Raw genomic sequence first — 13025 nt, forward strand, 5'->3', positions numbered from 1 at the left:
CGCGTCAATGTTACACAATGCCTAGATGCAGCTGTGCCTATAACGTCGATGTTATAGGCACAGGACATTCCTATTGATTCGATTACTTGATGTTATTTTTCCATGCCGCGACCATGCCGCGATTTAAAAAATATATATCTCGGCAATTTCCCATGTGTAGCGACACGTGAACGAAGCTATGCTCCTCTCTCCACATTATTGTGACGACGTATAAATTAAATATTTCATCGTGACGATTGTCATCAAATGGACGAATTTTTAATATATCTCGGCATTTTCCCGTCTGTTATTTTAGGCGGTCTATGACTGACCATTGCCCGATTTAAACAAAATATATCTCGGCATTTTCCCGTCTGTTATTTCAGGCGGTGTATGACTGACCATGCCTCGATTTAAACAAAATATATCTCGGCAATTTCCCATATGTGGCGACACGTGAACGAAGCTATGCTCCTCTCTCCACATTATTGTGACGACGTATAAATTAAATATTTCATCGTGACGATTGTCATCAAATGGACGATTTTTTAATATATCTCGGCATTTTCCCGTCTGTTATTTTAGGCGGTCTATGACTGACCATTGCGCGATTTAAACAAAATATATATATATCGGCATTTTCCCATCTGTTATTTCGGGCGTTGTATGACTGACCATGCCGCGATAAAAAAAAAAAAAATCTCAATGGACTTGACGTTGCAGGCCTTTGAGAATTCATTTTCGTTCTATAAAGGGCAACTTTCATCGGATTTTCTTCCCGTTTTTTTTCAACCGAGTCTAAAACTATGTTAGCAACTGTGAAAAATGAAATGATATCTCGAATTTGATTTGAAATCAAACTGTGTGAGAACATGACACCACGGGCCTACAAAACAGGCCTCAAAGCTATGCGAGTTAATAAAATGGTGGATATGTGTTTATATGAAGCCTCTCCCAGAATGGGTGGAGCTATGGTTCCCAGAATGGGTGGAGCTTTGAGGTTTTGTCTTCTCTGCAAGAACAACAACAAGAAGAAGAAGAAGAAGTACAAGAACAACAACAGAGGGCACTCTATGAGCAGCGTCTGCGACGCGGCTAATAATAGAGTGTAAATAATAAAGAGCAATAACCCTGAATGATTTTTCCAAACCAAATTGTTATTTATGTTAACTAGAGAAATACCCGTGCTACGCACGGGTGGGAGGCCAGAAGCAAGCAGGCAATGCAGATACGGTGAATGCTGAAGCATGAAACCAATAAATTCCACATTCTTGGAGCACCTTCAGTTGCACGTCAGACATGGACAGCAAGTTCGTGAAGGGCCTCCATGAAAAACGTACCTGTTCGCAAACAAAGGGGTACGTTCACGTAGAGAAACATCGATCGCCGGTCCGTGGCGAATCTGCAACTGGCGATGGCAAAATATCAGAAATTGAAGGCTTTTTTATTTCAAGCGATTCATATAAACATCCGTTGAATCATATCACACGCAAATCATCAAAATCTATACAGTATCTTTAGAATTTCAATAAAAGCCACATCACTGTTCATATCGGTAAATATTATTCGATCATGTTTCAAATCGTGATCGATACACTATGATCATGATTATCATGATGATCGTGATCGTGAATCGTGATCGATAATCGTGTTCACAATCGCTATGTCGTATGTACTCCCGATACGTGTACCAAATTCCCGATACGTGTAACTGTACCAAATCAACAGTTAAAAGGATTTTGAGCCGATAGGGGTTGCGGCCTTGGCAAGATCGATGGAGACAGCGATCTGTTAGATCTGATCCTCCTTCATGCCGAAGTGCAGATCCTCCTTCTTGCCACATCCGATCGATGCAGCCGTTTGTGCGGCACACGGTGCAGCGATCGGTGCAAACGTGGACTCCCACACTGCCACATCCTGCTGATACTTGCTCCCGCATGACGTTTCCACATGACGGATGTTTATAAAAATCATTTAAAAGAAAAAAAGGCTTCAATTTCCGATATTTAGCCTTTTCATTTGGGCCTCCCAATTGAAGCCCCGCCCGTAGGGCGGGTACCGTTGCTCGACGGAAGAAGACGTCACAATGAACGTCATGCAAACGCGAATGTTATGTGGGAGTCCAAACCTGAGAATGCTGGAGACTAAAGCTGAAATTGGGAAAACTAAATAGCCTATTTTACTCCAGGGGATCTCAGGATTTAGGCGGAGAAAAATATATTTCCGGGTTCTGGTCAGCGCGCGCATCGATTTTGACCGTGCGCGTGAACAATTTCTTTTTCGGATTTGGTATCGACGTTCGCGCACGGTTCTCCCCTACAAAACTGCGTTTAGTTTGTCCAGATCCAACCAGCCGTTCCAAAGATATGAGTAGTTTTGTGTGCCGTGACGTCAGGAATCCAATTGGGAAGTTGCATGTGACGTCATTGTCTTAGTCACGTGACCGCTTGGGTGGCAAAACATTGCTTCTGCCGCCATACATAATGGCGGCAATTTGAAACTCGTCTCACATATAAATTTCCCCCTACACGATGGTAAAGAGTTGTTCTGCTGTCGGATGTACAGCCCGATTTCATAAGGGATCGGGCTTGTCATTTTACCATTTTCCGGACGACACAACGCTAAAACCGATTCATAGCTGCCTTGACTGCAGCTCAGGTGAGAATATGGCACATGAGGTTGTTACCTTCGCTCGCGAAGCGAAAAGCAGGATTAGGCATTTGGGTACGTACATGTGGAGTGCGTATGGCGTGCGTGTGGCGTACTTGTGGCGTATGTGTAGAGTGTGTGTGGCGTACTTGTGGAGTGTGTGTGTGGCGTACTTGTGGAGTGTGTGTGTGGCGTACTTGTGGAGTGTGTGTGTGGCGTACTTGTGGAGTGTGTGTGTGTGGCGTACTTGTGGAGTGTGTGTGTGGCGTACTTGTGGAGTGTGTGTGTGGCGTACTTGTGGAGTGTGTGTGTGGCGTACTTGTGGAGTGTGTGTGTGGGGCGTACGTGTGGAGTGTGTGTGTGGGGCGTACGTGTGGAGTGTGTGGGGCGTACCTGTGGAGTGTGTGTGGGGCGTACCTGTGGAGTGTGTGGGGCGTACCTGTGGAGTGTGTGGGGCGTACCTGTGGAGTGTGTGGGGCGTACCTGTGGAGTGTGTGGGGCGTACCTGTGGAGTGTGTGGGGCGTACCTGTGGAGTGTGTGGGGCGTACCTGTGGAGTGTGTGGGGCGTACCTGTGGAGTGTGTGGGGCGTACCTGTGGAGTGTGTGGGGCGTACCTGTGGAGTGTGTGGGGCGTACCTGTGGAGTGTGTGGGGCGTACCTGTGGAGTGTGTGGGGCGTACCTGTGGAGTGTGTGGGGCGTACCTGTGGAGTGTGTGGGGCGTACCTGTGGAGTGTGTGGGGCGTACCTGTGGAGTGTGTGGGGCGTACCTGTGGAGTGTGTGGGGCGTACCTGTGGAGTGTGTGTGGGGCGTACCTGTGGAGTGTGTGTGGGGCGTACCTGTGGAGTGTGTGTGGGGCGTACCTGTGGAGTGTGTGTGGGGCGTACCTGTGGAGTGTGTGTGGGGCGTACCTGTGGAGTGTGTGTGGCGCACCTGTGGAGTGTGTGTGGCGCACCTGTGGAGTGTGTGTGGCGCACCTGTGGAGTGTGTGTGGCGCACCTGTGGAGTGTGTGTGGCGCACCTGTGGAGTGTGTGTGGCGCACCTGTGGAGTGTGTGTGGCGTACTTGTGGGTCCACACGGGTCCACAGACAAATGACACAGCCTCAGTTTCTCCCAATACCGCGAAAACGCCTCAACGGGCAAGATTCGGGTGTAAACTGACAGGTCCGTCTGATCAAACGACAGCTTTCCCGCCATGTTGTTTATGCCACCCAAGATGGCGACCGGAAACGGTTGCCATGGACGACGCCCACGCGATGCAAGGCCTATATCGGCTGGATATTGTCATTTATTGAAACGAAGACGTTGTTTGTCGAGTTCGTGTGAAGCAACCAGAAGGCCAAGAGAGCTGCGGGTGATCTCGTTAGTTAGGCCTGGATCCTATCTCGTTTGTCCTGGAGTTGTAAGTGTCTGTGATAATCTGGTGGACTGGGAGAAGAGATCGTGAGAGACCATCGGCCTGTAAGACCACTTGCGCATGCGCAGTGTTGACGCGATGAACGCATTGGGATGTTTAACGGTACGGCGAGGCGATCTCGAGATCGAAATGGCAGTCTATAATATGCTTGAATCATTTAATGATTTTCAGTATAAATACATTTTAAAATAACTTAAGCTTAGTGTTCATTATTTACAAAAAAGGCCTACAAGTCCCAATGGCTGTCTTTAATTTCTCTCTGGACGGCGCCACAGCAGATGAGGAGGACCGCAAAGCATGAGGACACAAAAAACACCTCTATATGTGCAATCCATGCTTTTCAAAAAAGAAAAGAAAAAAAAAACCGCATCGCTGCATCAATTCTGGAACTTTGGTCTGACCAGAGACCAGCAATATATATTTTTTGGCCTAATATCCACCCAAAATATCTTTGCGATCGGTTCAGCAGTTTTTACGGTGCCTTCGAACAGACAAACAGACAGACATTTGGGGAATGGCTTAGCGGTTAGAGTGCCGGCTTGGGATTCTCGGATCCTGGGTTCGAATCCCGGTCGATCGCTGAATTCACGCCAGGGGGGTTGACTCAGCCTGTCATCCTTCCGAGGTCGACAAATTGAGTACCAGCTCACTGGGATGAATGATCCCGGGGTGTACCCCGGTTTAGAATAGGTACACCGTATCCCTGCACATCGTAAGAGGCGACTAAGGGTTGGCGTCAGGAAGGGCATCCGGCCATAAAAACATTGCCTCAAACAGGGAATCATGAAGTCATGGGGCCCGCAAGGCTAACCCCTGCTCTAGCGGGGGAAAATGGCCTTAAAACGATCATTCATATTCATTCATAGTAAGATATACTTCCTCTTTTATTTATTTACGTTCTTTCTAATTTTCAATCTCCATTTGCAGGTTTCAATTAAATTCTGCTTCACACTCTTCTCTGACCACAAGGAGATGGCTTCTTCTTATGATATTGGAGATAGTTTGGAGATACTCACGTGCCCAGTGTGCTTTGACCTCTACAAGGAGCCCATCGCTTTGCCATGCGGCCACTCGTTTTGTCGTGTGTGTATCGAGACATCCTGGGAGAACGAGGAAGAAGACAAATGTTGTGTTTGTCCAAATTGCCGTGATATTTTTCCACAAAAACCAAAACTAAAGAAGAATGTGATCATTGCCAACTTGGTGGAAAAGATTAAGTTTAAAAAGAGAAAGGTTGAGTTGGGGGTTGACGTCCGACATGCAGAACATGGTTATGCGAAATCGAGGTGCAATGAGAGTCAATGTGAGCTTTGTTATCGAGAGGCAGCAAAGATGTGTGTACCTTGTGAGATCCTCTGCTGTGAACAACACCTGAAGCCTCATCAACAGAAAGGGCACAAACTGGTGGATCCTGGAGTGAAGCTTGAGGAACGAAGATGCACTGAGCACGGAAAGCCAATCCTACTCTACTGTAAGGATGATGGGAGCTTGATATGTGTCACGAGCATGGGTGGAGATCATCAGAACCACAACGTTGTTGGTGTGGAGATTGCTCATGCTGAACTAAAGGTGAGTAAATGAGGAATTAAAAAAAAGGTTATTGTTTGTATTGTGTCCATATTTTTTTTATTTTTTTTGTAATGGAGGAGGCTTGTGTATTGGCGTGAACTTTTTGTTACACTTACCAATGGGCAATGATTCATTTCTGATAAGCTTGTTACGTCATGGGAGCAAAATATTTCTCACAAATATGAGATTTCTGGGAATGAGTGTCTCGTCAGAATTATTTACCATGTGCTGTTGTTGATCATTCACCTGTAGAAACCGTGAAGGGGAATGAATAATCTTTTTCAGTTGAACAATATTGATAAAAAGGTGAAATTGTTAATTTAACATCAACATGATAAGGGTTCAAATCTCACCAAAATGAGTTTGTTTTGGAATAAGGAAGAATGTTCATGGCCCTGAGATACTTGATCTTCTTACTTGAACACGAATGAAGCAGAAGGATGCAGTTGCCCACCCCTCCCCCTTACACACACACACACACACACACACACACACACACACACACACACACACACACACACACACACACACACACACACACACACACACACACACACAACCCTCTCCCCTCATGTTCACGATGCTTCACTTCTGTTTTCTTTATTCTGTGCAGGGTGTTTTGGCTGCAAAGTATCCTCGTGTATCAGAGTCCATGCAGAGTGTTGCATCCCAACTACAGCAGGTTCAGGAAGAGGAAGAGCAAACAGAGGTGGGAATCACCAAGGAATGGAAGTTCTTGGAAAAGGGTCATGCCCCCAACCCTTCCCCACTTATAAAAAGGAATTAACTCGAGGGAGGTGCTCGCTCATGCTGTTATGTTTCTCTTCTCAAAAGTAATTTTTGTCTTGTGATGGGATGAACGATAACAAAAATTTTCAGTGAGCTAATTAATTCTGCAAACAAAATGAAGCAAGCAACAATTAATAGGTTAATTAATTATATAAATAAACAAACAACCTGACAATAGTATGTGCATGTATATGCATGTTTGTATGTGTGTGTCTGAGGCAACGACCTGGCCAATGTGTTCCTCCCACAAATTTTGTGGTTTTCTGAGTCGCGTGGGCATATCATGTGGGAGAAAATTATTTCCCCAACTCACCTTCCCTCCTCCTCCCCAACCTAACCTTGTCACGCTACCCCAAGGATCAGGCGACTACGCCTAAGTTTGGCTGTATATTCCCAAACCACCCCCACCCCCTGAACCTGAACCCCCTCCACTCCCCCCCGGGAAATTCGATTTTCTTCGTGCCATGAACAAACTTCGGTGCGTCACGGGAGATGAAGGCTGTGGTCGAGTTTCATCGAAGTAGTGTGTGTAGTTTCAGAGGAAAAAGCAAATTCGTATTTTGGCAGGTCAAACCTGGGACCACTTTGACCCCGGTAGTCCCCCTTCGTCCCCGATTTTTACCTTCGAAAGAGGAGAGGGAATTGCATTCGTCCTTCATAGGTATTCTTTACCGCGATAACTTGAGAATGACTGAAGGGATCTTGGTCAAACGTGGTGCATGTAAGTATGATGAGGTAAAGATGAACTGATTAGATTTTGGGGTCACGAGGTCAAATGCCAAAGGTCATAGGTCGTATTAGGTTAAACTCCTGTCACCACAATAACATGTGAACCAATGATGGGATTCTGACCAAATTTGGTACATTTATGTAGAATGATGTAAAGATTAACTGAGTACATTTTGGGCTCAAGAGGTCAAAGGTCTAAGGTCAAAGTCTGTCATATTAAAACGTACACAGATACATAAAACATGCAATGAAGGGAGTGGGAGACGAGATGGGGAGAGAGAGGGAAGCACACGAGCACAACAACAGAAGAGAACAGGGACGTCGGTAGATCTGTGGAAGGGGGAGGGCTGGGGAAGGAGGGAGGGGTACATGGTATAAAGCAAATGAACACTTATAGGAATTTCAGGAAAGAAGTTGGGGATTGACAGAGGCAGATTTGGTGTGTTTTAACGGGGGTAGAAAAGATCAAGGTTTTGGATGGGGAAGATGAGAGATGGTGGTGAACAACTGTTTTAAAGACCTGGAGGGAGGAGAGGGATTAAAGAGAGTGTGGGAATTTGTTCCATAGGTGGGGAAAAAGAGCAATGAAAGAGTGAAGGTGAGCAGAGAGTCTTGATTTTGGCAGTTTCACCAGAAGGGGGTTGTTGGCAGATCTTGTATTCCTACAGGAATATTTGGGGGACAGAGCACAGACAGAGCAGGGGGAGCAAGGCCCGAGAGGCGTCTGTAGAAGATAGAAAGACCACCTGCCTGCCTCCGGTGAGAGATAGGCCCTCAGAATCAGCTTAATCACGGGAAATTCCAATAATTCTGAATGCTTTGGTTTCAACCACGTGAAGCCGAGCTAGGTGTGAGGCAGGAGCACCAGCCCAGAGCGGAGAGCAGTATTCCATTGAGCTGCGGATGAAAGCTTTGTATGTGGAGAGGGAAGAAGTGCCCAGAAAGGACTTTGCATGATGGAGGATGCCCAGTTGTCGACTGGCTTTGGAGGCCAGCTTGGAAATGTGGTTTTCCCAGGAAAGATCATGGCAGATAGTGAGACCCAAAAGCTTGAGTGACAGAACAGCTTCAAGAGGATTGTTCAGAAAGTAGATGGGAGGGTTGACCAGGCAGTCTTTTTGGAGAATCAAAGTGAGTGTGAGATTTGTTAGAATTGAAAGACATTGAAAAGTTTTGTTAGAATTGAAAAGTTCCACTTTTTTGACGAGTTTGTGATTTTGTCGAGGTCTGCAGAGAGTGATGAGGCTGCAGACTGCCGATCTGAGGGTTGAGATGTCGAGAGACAGAGTGGAGTCATCAGCAAAGAGATAGCCTGAACAGGAAGAGTCGGAGAGATCATTCATGAAGATGAGAAAAAGCACAGGGCGCAGAACACTGCCTTGAGGAACTCTAGCCTGAACAGGAAGGGGAGAAGAGGGAATTCCATTCAGGGCCACACATTGACTACGACTAGAGAGGAAGTCTGCAAGCCATGCATGCAGGTTGAAATCTCCCATTGGATTCCATAAGCTTTGTAGATAAGACAAAGCTTTGCCCACTTAATTGTCCCTCGTCGCACCGCGGAGCGAAAGGTGGGGCTATGGTTTTCCCCTTCGTTTGTCCGTGTGTGCGTGCATGCGTAAGCGAAGGACCGAATTCTAATTTGGAGTGTGGGTGCAACCCACGTCAAAATCCAAGATGGCCACCGCCATGTATGTCTGAACCTTGTGAGCAGAATATCTTGAAAAATAAACGAACTACTAACTTCTAATCTTGTGTGTGGGTGTATCTTTGCATAAGGGAGAACGCTATTGAAAATTGGGTCGCCACGTCAAAATCCAAGATGGCCACCACCATATATATATATATATATGTCTGAACCTTGTGAGCGAAATATCTTGAAAAATAAACGAACTACTAACTTCTAATCTTGTGTGTGGGTGTATCTTTGCATAAGGGAGAACGCTATTGAAAATTGGGTCGCCACGTCAAAATCCAAGATGGCCGCCTTGCGTCTGCCACTTTGTCAACTCGCATCACTTCACCAACAGGGGACCTCGGCGTAACGTTTGTTTTACCTTAAAAACCCACCCCTGGTACAAGTGATCTGATCCTATCAGCCATAATCCATTGTACCTTTTGTTGGTTTCCACATGTTATCTGAAAATTTATTATTTATTTTTCAATAATTCAAACAATGATTCCTCCCAGAACTTGAGCAGAGATGCTGAGGACAGGCTGGAGGAGAAGCGAAGTTTGGTGTGCCAATTTGTGAATGAATCTATGGATCTGATGAAGAGTGAAATCAACAAGAGGAAAATGGAGAAGCTTTCTCTTCTTGGGAAGGAGAGAGAGAAACTGGAGCAGCAGATGGAGTATCTACATCAAGGAAAATCTACAATGGACACAGCACTCCAGGAGCTGGAGGCTGTTTCTTTTCTACAGGTGTGGTTTATCATAAAACCTATTTTTAAAAATTTAATCCTTCAAATATATTGTTTCGGCAGAGTCTGTCACTATATAAGTATAAGCCTTGAGTTGGGGGCTTGTTACATGTCATGGTTGATGGAAAAGGTGCAGTATATGATAGAATGCTTTAACAATGATTAATGAAATGGACTAGAAAGGTCTGAACTGTGTGTAATCACCTGGAGAATGATAATACTATGACGTCTGAGGTTCCGTTAACACCTTGTGCCTCATCGCTGGGATCCTTTTTCCCAGGAAACGGCCCATATGGTTTCTATCTTCCAATGCATTGCGGTCAATTATGATTAATCTTTACCGTTCCCCAAGGTAGCTTAAATAAGCCAAAATTGACCGCACACATACAGGAGGCAGATGGCTTAAACGCGTTTCCTACCTTTTAATGGGTTTATTTATCATGAATATCGGAGAAAAGGTGGATGAGACGAGCAGTCCAGAACAGACCATGCAAATCAAAAGACACAAATATACTTTTTCTTATTTGCACCCGTCACTTCTCTTGTCTTGGATTGTTCCTTGGTGAAGCCTGATTACTTCAATTAAACCTGGTGTTGGCTTAGCGGTTAGGGTGCCGGCTTGGGATCCGAGGATCCTGGGTTCGAATCCCGGTCGCTCGCTGAATTAACGCCGGGGGGTTGACTCAGCCTGTCATCCTTCCGAGGTCAGCAAATTGAGTACCAGCTTGCTGGGATGAATGATCACAGTGTGTACCCCGATTTAGAATAGGTACACCGTAATGACCGTATCCCTGCGCATCGTAAGAGCGTGACCAAGGGTTGGCGTCAGGAAGGGCATCCGGCCATAAAAAACATTGCCTCAAAACAGGGAACCATGATTGTCATGGGGCCCGCAAGGCCAACCCCCGCCCTAGCGGGGGAAATGGCCTTAAACGATCATTCATTCATTCATTCAAACCCATTCATTGCTTTAAAGAAAATTTTTCCTCTTTTCTTTGCTGATGATCTGTTGTTGTTGGAACACAAGAACTAAAAATTGACGTTCCAGTCCCCACAGCACATTACGCCACCATGGCTGGCACACACGATCATGACAGCCTTTTTGAAATGTGTGACATTTTCTCATGGCAGGAATTGCTCACCTGGTCCTGCCCACATACACGATATTTATGCGTACCATTTTTTTTTTACCCTGACTATCACATCTACAAATTACATACGCTACCTCCTCAGCCTCACGTGTAATAAAACGGCTTTCTCTGACAGTTCCCTGATACATAGCAATCTAACCTACTCGAAACACATGGACCATGTTACACTTATCACAGTCTCGCTATGGAATCCCCCCCCCTCTCCACCCCCCTTAACCACGTAACACAGCCCCCCTCCCAGAAAATCTGGCTCCTACCAGGGTTCTCCGTCTGGAACCCAAGATTCTAGTAGCAATTACAGTTGCACACCTAATTAACTCGACCAATAAGGCTCTGGAAGGAGCGCACCTTGACTACTATTCTAAATGTTCCACCCCCTTTGTTTCAATAAAATGCAAAGCAGTTATATACAAAATTCCATTTACAAATTCTTCAAGGTTTCGGTCTTCTGCCCTTTGTTGAAGGTGGTATCCTGAGAGCAGGAAGAGAAATGACAAAAACAAAAGCCAAACTAACAGGCCTACCTTAACCATATCAAGTAACCAATTCAAACCCATCAAATTGACCATCTCCCCCATGGATGTCACTTGTTCCAGTTGTTAGCTGAACCCAAATTCCCAATTTGCTGAGCCAATTTCACGGACTGCCTGCCCTCCATAGCACAAATCAAGTGACACGGGTCTGAGTGGCACATGTTTTTTTTTGTTGTTGTTGTTGTTTTTTTTGTGTACAGAGTTGAGGCTCGTGAAAGAGCTAACATTTATCAAACAAACAAATCAAACAAGCAAACAAAGTATATAAAAGGGGAGCGGTTGACAAGATGGGGAGAGAAGGGGAGGAAGCACACAAACACAACATTTGAGAGCAGGGACATCGGGAGATGTTTTTGGAGGGAGAGGGCTTGGGGGGAGGCAGGATAGGTATAAAACGCAAGGACACCAAGGACTTTCAGGAAAGAAGTCAAAAGTCACCTCAAAAAAGTGGATTTGGGGTGAAATTAGCGGGGGTAGAAAAGATCAAGGTTTTGGATTGGGGAAGATAAGAGATGGTGGTGAACAGCTGTTTTAAAGACCTGGAGGGAGGAGTGGGATTGAAGGGAGTGGGGGAGATTGTTCCAGAGGTGGGAGAAAAGAGGAATGAAAGAGTGAAGGTGAGCAGAGAGCCTAGACTTTGGCAGTTTAACCATAAGAGGGTTGCAGGCAGATCTTGTGCGACCTGAAGGAATATTGGGGGGACAGAGCACAGAGAGAGCTGGGGGAGCAAGGCCGGAGAGGAGTCGGTAGAAGACAGAAAGACCACCAAACTGCCTGCGGTGAGTGAGTGAAAGGCCCTCGGCGTTGACTACATTGCAGGAGATTCCAATGATTCTGAAAGCTTTGGCCTCAACAGCGTGAAGCCGAGCAAGGTGTGAGGCAGGAGCACCAGCCCAGAGGGGGGAACAGTATTCCATTGAGCTGCGGATGAAAGCCTTGTATGTGGTGAGGAGCTCAGGTGTGCCAAGGAAGGACTTCGCATGACGGAGGATGCCCAGTCGGCGACTGGCTTTGGAGGCCAGCTTGGAAATGTGGTTTTCCCAAGAAAGATCATGGCAGATAGTGAGACCCAAAAGCTTGAGCAACAGAACTTCTTGGAGAGGATTGTTGAGAAAGTAGATGGGAGGGTTGTCCAGTCGGTCCTTTCGGAGAGACATTGTAAGAGTGTGAGATTTGTCAGGATTGAAAGACATGTTCCACTTGTTTGACCAGTCTGTGATTTTGTCCAGGTCTGCAGAGAGTGAGGAGGCTGCAGACTGCCGATATGAGGGATGAGGAATGGAGCGACAGAGAGTAGAGTCGTCAGCAAAGAGATAGAGAGGATTTTCAAGAGAGTCAGAGAGATCATTGATGAAGACCAGAAAAAGCACAGGGCCCAGAACACTACCTTGGGGAACTCCAGCCTGAACAGGAAGAGGAGATGAGAGAAACTCATTCAGGGCCACACGTTGACTACGACCAGAGAGGAAGTCCGCCAGCCATGCGTGGAGATTTCCATGGATACCAAAGGAGGAGAGTTTGGAGAGCAGAGCAGGGTGCCAGACCGTATCGAAGGCACGTGAAATGTCAAGGGAGACGGCTCTAATTTCCTGTTTGGCGTTGAGGACCTCCATCCATTGTTGAGAAAGCAGAAGCAGCATGTCCAGAGTAGAGTGACCAGGTCTGAAACCAAATTGATGATCAGAGATCAAGCCATTGGAGAAGAGGAAAGATTTAATATCTGAAGCAATGATGGATTCCATGACTTTGCTGATAATTGGGAGCAGGCTGATTGGTCTGTAGTTG

At 46.1% G+C, this 13025-nt stretch overlaps 1 protein-coding gene across 1 annotated transcript in view; it reads left to right on the forward strand.

Moving 5' to 3' along the window:
• The first annotated feature begins 5018 nt into the window (after positions 1-5018).
• The window catches only part of LOC137419499 (E3 ubiquitin-protein ligase Midline-1-like), a 61866-nt gene continuing 53859 nt past the window's right edge, over positions 5019-13025 (forward strand). Inside the window, exons 1-3 of the mRNA XM_078784396.1 lie at positions 5019-5615; positions 6229-6324; positions 9324-9557. Of these exons, the coding sequence (XP_078640522.1) occupies positions 5019-5615; positions 6229-6324; positions 9324-9557 (927 nt within the window). The remainder of the gene's footprint in view (positions 5616-6228; positions 6325-9323; positions 9558-13025) is intronic.

The sequence above is a fragment of the Myxine glutinosa genome, chromosome 1 (assembly GCF_964187855.1).
Source record: "Myxine glutinosa chromosome 1, kmMyxGlut1.1, whole genome shotgun sequence".
In the NCBI taxonomy this organism is placed as follows: Eukaryota; Metazoa; Chordata; class Myxini; order Myxiniformes; family Myxinidae; genus Myxine; species Myxine glutinosa.